General features: G+C 55.5%; 1 protein-coding gene across 1 annotated transcript; it reads right to left on the reverse strand.

Annotated features, from left to right (window-relative positions):
* Positions 1–2,705: 2,705 nt before the first annotated feature.
* Positions 2,706–8,734, reverse strand: PRNP (prion protein). The gene is made up of 2 exons (XM_054175322.1): positions 8,586–8,734; positions 2,706–3,937 (listed from the first exon to the last, which is right to left on the reverse strand). The coding sequence occupies exon 2, from the start codon at positions 3,933–3,935 to the stop codon at positions 3,147–3,149; it is 789 nt and encodes a 262-aa protein (XP_054031297.1). The 5' UTR covers positions 3,936–3,937; positions 8,586–8,734; the 3' UTR covers positions 2,706–3,146.
* Positions 8,735–9,220: the final 486 nt, after the last annotated feature.

The raw sequence follows: 9,220 nt of genomic DNA on the forward strand, positions 1-9,220 counted from the left end.
TGGTGGATTTAGGGGAGAGGGTCAGAAACCAGCTCCCAGCGTTTCACCACAGATGGACTTTGCATTTGGCATCACCTGGATAACCAGAAGCCCTTCCCGACACGGCTTGGCAGCTCAGCTCCTGCCCTGCAGGCTTTGCCTTTCCTTTTGGGGCTCTTCCCCTTCATTTCTGCCAAACAGAACGGGACCTGGGGGTGCTGATTGACAGCTGCCTAAACATCAGCCAGCAGTGTGCCCAGGTGGCCAAGAAGACCAATGGCATCCTGGCCTGCATCAGGAACAATGTGGCCAGCAGGAGCAGGGAAGTCCTTGTGCCCTGTGCTCAGCACTGGTCAGGCCACACCTGGAGCCCTGTGTCCAGTTCTGGGCTCCTCAGTTTAGGAAGGACATTGAAAGACTTGAAAGTGTCCAGCAGAAGGCCAACGAGGCTGGGGAAGAGGCCTTGAGCACAGCCCTGTGAGGAGAGGCTGAGGGAGCTGGGGTTGCTTAGCCTGCAGAAGAGAAGGCTCAGGGGAGACCTCATTGCCCTTTACAACTCCCTGAAGGGAGGTTGGAGCCAGGTGGGGGTTGGTCTCTCTTGTTTCATTTAGTTTTGTTTTGTTTGCTTGGTTTAGTTTGTGTGTTTGGTTTTTTCCCCCTTCTTTTTGGAGTGTGGGGGTTTGGGTTCCCCCCCCTTCTCTTTTTTGGGGCTGTTATGGACTTCCCAGTTTTCAAGAGGGAGTTCAGGGGAGGCTGGGAAGATGCTGAGGGGCCTGGAGCAGCTCTGGGAGGAGCAAAGGCTGAGAGCCCTGGGGCTGAGAGCCTGCAGAAGAGCAGCCCCAGAGGGGAGCTGAGCAATGCTCAGCAAGAGCTAAAGGAGCTGTGAGGGGCAAGAGGCTGGGGCCAGACTCTGCTGAGTGGTGCCCAGGGACAGCACAAGGGTCAAGGGGCACAAAGTGGCAGCCAGGAGGTTCCATGTGAAGAGGAAGAGAAAGTTGTTGTGAGGGTGCTGGAGGCCTGGAGCAGGCTGCCCAGAGAGGTTGTGGTGTCTCCTTGTGTGGAGAGCTTCCAACCCCCCCCCCAGGCATTGTGCTGCTGGGCAAGCTGCTGGGGGTGCCCTGCTGGAGCAGGGGTCGTGGAGTGGATGATCCCCAGAAGTCCCTTCCAATCCCCAGCACGTTGGGATTCTGTGATGCTGGGCCAGGTACTGGGGAGATTTGGAATCCTGGCAACATGAGGCAGGACTTGAGGCTTCACATGAAGCTTGGTTGGGCTCAATGCCACAGAAACAGCAAATGTAAAAAGTCTTTTATTAGACAGAAAATAGTTGGAGTAAATACAAGGTATCTCTGAGCACTGCCTTCACTGTGGGGAGAAGAAATCCCTGCCCCCAGCCAGCACCTTGGCCCTCATCAGAAAATATTCGCTGGCTGGAGGCACTGCCATTAGTGGGAGCAGGGGAGGGGAAAAGGTTAACTGAAAATCCTGGGGTTGAGGCCAAATTTAGCAGTGGAAGGGAACAAAGCCACCCACGGTGGCAGGGACAGCCTGGGTGACAAACGCCCCTTCTGTCCTCGGCGTCGCGGGGCTGGGCGAGAGCTGAGCGCAGGAAGGAGGCTGAGGGCACCTTGGCTTCATCCCTTTTAATTGGTACCAGAGGTTGAACAATCAGAAAAAGGCTGAGGAGAGTCAGTTTCCTGCATGCACCATGGACAGAGTTACAAAACATCTGCGTGGCACAAAGCACGGGAGGGCTCACCCCAAAGCCCTCTCTCTCCCCCTGAAGAGCCTGGGAGATTTCTCTTCTCCTTCCCTTCTCTTCGCTTCTCTTCTCCTCTCTGTTTAAATATAGATATAGAGACACAGAGCTACAGCTACAGACCTCTTCAGTTAGCTTACGCCGATGCAAACAGTCAGGTAGGACAGTGTCAGTTCAGTGCCTTGCAGAAACGACATCAGCATCACCAAACACAGCAAGAGACAGCGAAATGGTGCTGGGGAGGGGGCCGGGGGGGGGGGGGTCGACAAGCTCAGCTTTGCAGGTGCTACCACCCAGCACCGACCCAAACACCAGAAGTCCACCCCCTTGCTTTCACAAATCCTCTGCAAAAGGTGGGTGTGTAGGGAGGGAGTAGGTTTTATGCCTCTTCCATCCCTCAGGCTTGCTTCTCTGGGTGCTGTTTGCCACAACCTTCCCTTTCGTTCAGCTGCTTTCAGTCTCTTGCTCCCTGTTGGCCTCCCCGAGCATCCTTTGTGCTGCGGTTTAACATCCTTTAGGCCAAGCTGCCACAGGGTGTGCAGGACTTGTCCCCCCAAACACAGCCAGAAGAGCTCTTCTCAGGGTGGAACACACCGACTGTTACCATTCTGGGGGGTTATTTTTCCCCCCACATTCAGCAGCCTTCAGACAGGCCAAGAAAGACAGCGAGGCTCAGCTGCAAGCAAAGCGGCACAGGGGGCAGCCGAGACCTGGCCTGGGCTGCAGCCTTGCTGCAGAAACAAAACCCTCACTTCAGTCCTGTGCCTTGCTGCAGGAGGTGCTTGCAGCGTGCGAGGTGCAGGGTGGGCAGGGCTGGATGTACAGGAGGAAGGGTGGGGGTTAGGCTGAAAGGGTTAAAGTTGTAACCTGGCAGCTTTTTGCTTGGAAAAACCTCATCTCCCACCCTCCTAAAATCCCTCCTGGGGAGGGAGGGGGGTATGGGGACTGGGGGGTAGGGGGATGGGGTGTGTGGGGGTTGGGATGTGTGGGGGTGCTGCTGGGGTACAGCACTGTGGCATGCCCCAGGGAAAACATTTTGGTGCTGAAGGGTCTAAAGGGGCCCCTGCTTGTTAGCAAAGAGGAACTTCGGGACCCAGTGAGATCCTCTCTGCCTGGTCCCCCTCGGGGTGACCCCCCAGGAGGAGGAGGTGGTGGTGAAGGCCACTTGAGTGGGCATCCAGCTCCATCAGCGTCTTGCCACACAAGGGACACGTTAGGGGTGGAGAAGGAAATTTTAATCCCTAAACTGCAGCCTCTTGAGGAGGTGCCAGGCAGCGGCCGGTGCCCACGGGCTCCAAGGGCTCTTCACCAACGACGACTGCAAGCAAGACCAGGGGGGTTTGGGGAGCCCCCATGAGGGGACACACACAGGTGACATCTCTCGGGGGGGGAGGGGGGTTTGCAGCCTTCAGTGCAGCACGAAGAGGGCGAAGAGCAGGAAGGCAGCCAGGGAGGCGTCAGCCAGCTGCGGCCGGACGGCGGAGGCCAGGCGGTACTCGCGGTACTGCTGGATGCACATCTCCCTGATCACCTTGGTCACCACCTTGGTCTCCATCTCCAGGTCTGTTTGGTTGGCCGCCGGCCCCGCCTCCGAGGCGTTCCGGCGGGCGGCGGGGCCGATGTTGTGCTCCGTCACGGTGATGTTGAAGCAGTCGGCCACGAAGACGTCCTGGGGCGGGGGGCTGCTGTACTCCTGGTAGTACACCCGGTTGGGGTAGCGCCCGGCGTTGGCGTTCCACCACTGGTACTCGTCGGGGCTGTCGAAGCGGTAGTGCATCCCCGACATCACCCGGCCCATGGCGTAGCCCCCCAGCCCCCCTACCACGGCCCCCGCCGCCGCCGCCCCCGCCACGTGCTTCAGGTTGGTCTTGGACTTAGGAGGCTTCCAGGGCTTCTGGTTGTAGTAGCTGCCTCCGCTGGAAGGGTTGTAACCCTGCCCCCAGCCCGGATTCTGGGGGTAGCCGGGGTTGTGGGGGTAGCCTGGGTTGCGGGGGTATCCAGGGTTGTGGGGGTACCCCGGGTTGTGGGGGTAGCCGGGGTTCTGGGGGTAGCTGGGCTGGCGAGGGTAGCTGGGCTGGCGATGGCTCCCCCAGCCCCCTCCGCCGGGTTTGCCTTTGCCCTTCTTGGAGAAGGCGACGTCGGTCCAGGAGAGGAGGAGCAGGGCCAGCAGGCAGCAGGTGACGAGGAGCCGGGCCATGGCTGCGGGACACAAGGACAGGCAGCGTGACAGGCAGCAGGCACAGACGCCCCCAGAACCCCCCCGGCCCTGCACTTCTGCAGGCAGCAGCTCAGGCTGTGGGCTCCTTACAGCTGGCTGACTCCCGGTGACACAGAGCACTGGCTGACTCCTGCCGTCACAGAACGGCTTTGGGTTGGAAAGCACCTTAAGAGATACCTTCCAATGGAAAGGTCATCCAGTTGCAACCCCCTGCCACGGGCAGGGACACCTCCCACCAACCCAGGTTGCTCAAGGTCTCATCCAGCCTGGCCTTGAGCACCTCCAGGGATGAGGCATTTACAACTTCTCTGGGCAACCTGTTCCAGTGTCTGCCCACCCTCGTGGCAAAGACCTTCTTCCTTATGTCCAATTTAAATCTCCCCTGCTCTGCTTTTAAAAATCAACCCCCCTCATCCCATCACCACCAACTCTTACATAAAGTCCCTCTCTAGCTCTCCTGTTGCCCCCTTTAGGTTCTAGAAAGCTGCTCTAAGGTCTCCTTGGAGACCAGCTGCAGAATCATAGTAGTATCATAACATCAGTCAGGGTTGGAAGGGACCACAAGGATCATCTAGTTGCAATCCCCCTGCCATGGGCAGGGACACCCCACACTAGATCAGGCTGGCCAGAGCCTCCTCAGAGGCCATAATGCCCCTGAACCCAGCTGCAGCACATTTATCCTCCTCAGACTCCCTCGTTTTTGTATAAACACTCAGTGTTTTCTCTCTCTCTCTCATGCTCCCAGCAGGTCCTCTGCCAGTCATGGCAATTTAGAGCAGCTGAATAAAAGGTGGTGGTGGAAACTATAGAATCACTAGGGTTGGAAGGGACCTCAAGGATCAGCCAGTTCCAACCCCCCTGCCATGGGCAGGGACACCTCACACTACAGCAGGTTGCTCACAGCCACATCCAGCATGGCCTTCAAAACCTCCAGGGATGTGGCCTCCACCAATGCTTGCTTGGGGGGTAAAAAGCCACTTCTCAACCCTGCTCTATCCCATCAGATGCTATGAATGACAATCCTGAGGTCCAAAGGTTGATGGCTATGAACTGATTCCATGGAAGGCTGAAAAAGACCTCCAAGATCATCAAGTCATGAGGTCTGTGGTGACAGGTTGGACCTGATGATCTTTGAGGTCTCTTCCAACCTTGGTGATTCTGTCCAACCTTGCAGCAAACACCCTCAAGACCATGTCCTGAAGTGTCACATCCACTCATTTTTTTGAGCACCCCCAGGGATGGTGACTCCACCATTTGACCCCATCCCAAACCTTTTGGGTACTGGGGCTGCAAGAAGGGCAGCACCCAGCCTTGCCCTGGCCAAAGAACCAAACTCAGTGAGCTTTGCCCAAGTCCTGTTTATGTGCCCCAAGCTTTAACTGCAGAGCAGAGTTTGATGAGGTTCATGTGTTTGCAGCCAGCTGTTTACTCAGCATTCTGCTGGCATTCCAGACATCTCCTACAGGAGCTGGCATGGATGCAATCCCAGCTGCATAGACTCACAGAGCTGTTGAGGTTGGAAGAGACCTTTGAGATCCCCTGGACCTCACAATCCCACCACTGCTGCTAAGCTGCTTTTCTCCCCATGCCTTATCCAGCCTCCACACACAGCCCAGCTCTTCAAATCCTTTGGCAAACACCTCCCAAGCTGCAAAATTCCTTTGGATGCCTCCATGCAATGCCAAGGAGGTTGAGCTGCTGTTCCCCTTGGGGTCGATCTGAGAGTCCAGCAATAGAAAAGGGTTTCTCTGTCCTGCCCAGGGCTGAGCTATGCCTAAAACACCCCCACCCCACTGGAGCGGGTTCAGAGGAGGCCACCATGATGATCAGAGGGCTGGAGAACCTCCCCTGTGGGAACAGGCTGAGGGAGTTGGGGCTCTTCAGCCTGGAGAAGAGAAGGCTCCAGGGACATCTCAGAGCAGCCTTCCAGTACCTGAAGGAGCTCCAGGAGAGCTGGGGAGGGACTTCTGACAAGGGCTGGGAGTGCCAGGATGAGAGGCAATGGCTTTGAGCTGGGAGAGGGGAGACTGAGATAGGACATGAGGAAGAAATTCTTTGCAGTGAGGCTGGGGAGACACTGGAACAGGTTGCCCAGAGAGGCTGTGGGTATCCCCACAGCCAGGTGGATGAGGCCTTGAGCTACCTAGTCTTATGGAAGGTGTCCCTGTCCATGGCAGGGGGATGGAACTGGATGATCTTTAAAGTCCCTTCCAACCCAAACCATTCTGTGAATCTCTGAGGGGGAGCACAGCATTCCTGGCAGAGCTGTGGGTGGGCATTTCACAGCATCCTTGGATGCTTTGCCTGCACTTTCTGGCTCCTGTTACAGCAAGAAACAATTCAGATTTGGGTCCCAGCTGGGGCTTTTTGCAGCAATTAATGGAGCAGCTTCCTTATGAGTCACCACTCAACATGGAGATCAGGTTTAATGCAGGTAAGAGAAGATGGTCTGTGCTGAGATACTGCCCTTAAAAGCACAGACAAGCAGAACAGGGCTCTGTTTAAGGCAGAACTTCTGCTGCTGCAGGCTGGTTATGGTACTATGGTCCATAAAAAGCAAATTAATTTCTCTCTGGGTTCAAATGGTGATGCTCTTTGTCTCCTCTCTACCCCCTCCTGCAAAAGCTCTGAGCTTTTGTCTGGAGATGTTTGAATGAAGGTCCCTTAATGTCAGCATTTTATTTAGGATTGGTAGTGAGAGGCTTAATTAAAAGGCAGGGAAGATGTTCAAGCCTGTCCCTTGAGTCCAGGTTAGGCTCTTTGGGCCTCTGATCAACCTGCTCCAGTTGCAGGTGTCCCTGCTGACTGCAGGGGGGTTGGACTGGATGAGCTTTAAAGGTCCCCTCCCAGCTAAACCAGGCCTGGGATGGGGAGGAAAGCCAGGCCCAGGCTGCCTGCTGCTAAAAAACACCACTGGGGTGCAAGCAGTCTGCTCTCAAGTAGGTTTGCTGCTGCCCTCACTCCCCACCTAGCACCCAGCAAGGATGCGATCAGTGGGTTAAAAGTAACTGGGGTGTGTCAAGGTTCTATAAGCACTGGGGGGGGGGAACAGGCAAGGGGGAGGGAGGGAGGGAGGCAAAAACCAACCAACAAACAAGAGAAGCAGATTGGCAATGATTGTTGTTTTGGAAGAGTGCAAATGATAATGAAAAAGGATAAAATAGCAATACATAGAAAAATAAGAAGAAGGATCTTCTGCAGGGAGTTGCAAGGGGGGGGAGGGGATAAAAATTAAAAAGAAATAATAATAATAATAATAATAATAATAATAATAATAATAATAATAATAATAATAATAATAATAATAATAATAATAATAATAATAATAATAAATCCTCCACAGTGAGGGGGAGGGAAAAAAATGGATGGCAGAGCCCTGGAGGATGTTCCAGCACGGCAACAGCGACCTGCTCCTTTAATTGCCTTGGCTGAGACGAGCTCTAATAAAGAGGGCAAGGGGCTGGGCTGAGTTTGCTCTGCTAATGACTGAGCTCCTCCTGGAGCTCAGCTTCACCCCAGAAAAACGCAGTTGTTGGCCCAAGCCCCCTGCACGGGATGGGAACCAGGGAGCCGCATCCTCGGGCTTGAGGAGAGCCAGGAGGAGGTTGGGCTCCCTCTGCTCGGGAAGAGTATCGAGGGGGCGACCATAACATTAGCACCCGGCAAAGCCGTTTGGTAACACAGCGATTTCTCCCCACTCTTTCGGAGCCTCCCTCTCCCCAGTTTGCCCTCTCTGTGGGCAGAGGCAGGCAAGGAGACATCGATCCAGGTGCTTGTGTCAGGGAAGAGGAGGAAAAAGCTCCTCGAGGGCAAGAGGGGAAGCAGAAAAATGGAGGCTGCGAGGAGCGCTGGCAAGCAGCAATTAACGAGCGCAGGGCTGGCGGGAGGCGGTTCGGGGGTTGGAGAGGAAAACCAACACCCTGCTGCCAAAATAACTGCGGCACCAACCTCCTGCCACTGCCCGGGGGTGGGAGAAGAAATGAAGGGAGGTGGGGAAAGGGGAAGGTGATGGAGTGATGCGGTGAGGAGAGTGGGAAGATGCTTGGGCGTGGAGGTGTCCGGAGCGATCCTCCCGGCCAGACTGCGAAGGTCCTGGTTGGTAGTGGGGGAGTGAAAAATGGAGGCCGGGGGTCTGGGGAAGGGGGGGGGGGAGGTGGGGCTGAAGGGTGACAGTTTGCTTTCTGGAAACGCCACCCCTCGTTTGTAGAAATGCCTTTCCCCTCCCCACCCCTCACCCCACCCCCCCGTCTTTATTTTTAACCCCACCAATAATGGGGGAGCAAAGATGAGAGCCGCGAGGAAAGGACAAACCCCTCCTGGCAGCTCTTAGAGAGGGGAAGAAATCTCTTGTTTGGGGTGAAGGGGATATTTTCTTGCGGGGGAAAGAAATTTCCTCCCCCACTTGCCCCCGCGAAGCGTCAGCTCTGAAGCAGCGCTGAATAAACAAGCGGCAGGAAGAAGCTGAGCTCTGGTTTTTAAGGAGGACACTGGAAAACAGCTATTTTTAGGCAGGGAGAAGAGGCAGACCCCCCGCTCCCCATCGTCTGTGATGCTGCTGGGTCCCCACAGCCCTACCTCTGGATTTATCCCACCCGATTTCCCCCGCGTCCCAGTTTTCCCAACACTCACCAGCTAGGAGCTCGCTGGGTTCGAGGTGATTCAGCCGCGGCCGCGGCGCTACGAGGAATAAATAGCGAGAGGGAGGAGCTGGCTCCTGCGCAGCCCAGCCCTGCACAGCCTGGCCAGCATCCAACCCTCTTCCCTAGGGAATACCGCGGCAACAAAAAAAAAAAACAGATGGGTGGAAAAAGAGAAGTAAAAAAATTGGGATCGCCTCACATGGCCCTTTAGGATCCAGGAGGAGACGCTGGGGACCAAACGAGGGGCTGGAAAACGACAGCGTTTGGAGGGTTCGTGGAAGGAATCTCAACGGGATCAGAGCAGCAGTGTTCGGGGCTGGATTGGAGATCCTGGGGAATTGGAGGGTTTGTGGCAGGAATGCCGATGGGATCGGCAGGGCTGGATTGGAAACCTTGGGAGAAGTGCAGAGTTTGGATGGTTTGTGGAATGAATCCCAGTGGGATCAGCAGAGCTTGGGGCTGGATTGGAAACCTTGGGAGAACTGCAGAGTTTGGATGGTTTGTGGGATAAATCTCAATGGGATCAGCAGGGATTTGGACTGGATTGGAAACCCTGGAAAACTGCAGACTTCATATGGTTTATGGAATAAATCTCAGTGGGATCAGCAGAGCTTGGAGCTGGAT

Source organism: Dryobates pubescens, chromosome 31 (assembly GCF_014839835.1).
Source record: "Dryobates pubescens isolate bDryPub1 chromosome 31, bDryPub1.pri, whole genome shotgun sequence".
NCBI classification, from domain to species: domain Eukaryota; kingdom Metazoa; phylum Chordata; class Aves; order Piciformes; family Picidae; genus Dryobates; species Dryobates pubescens.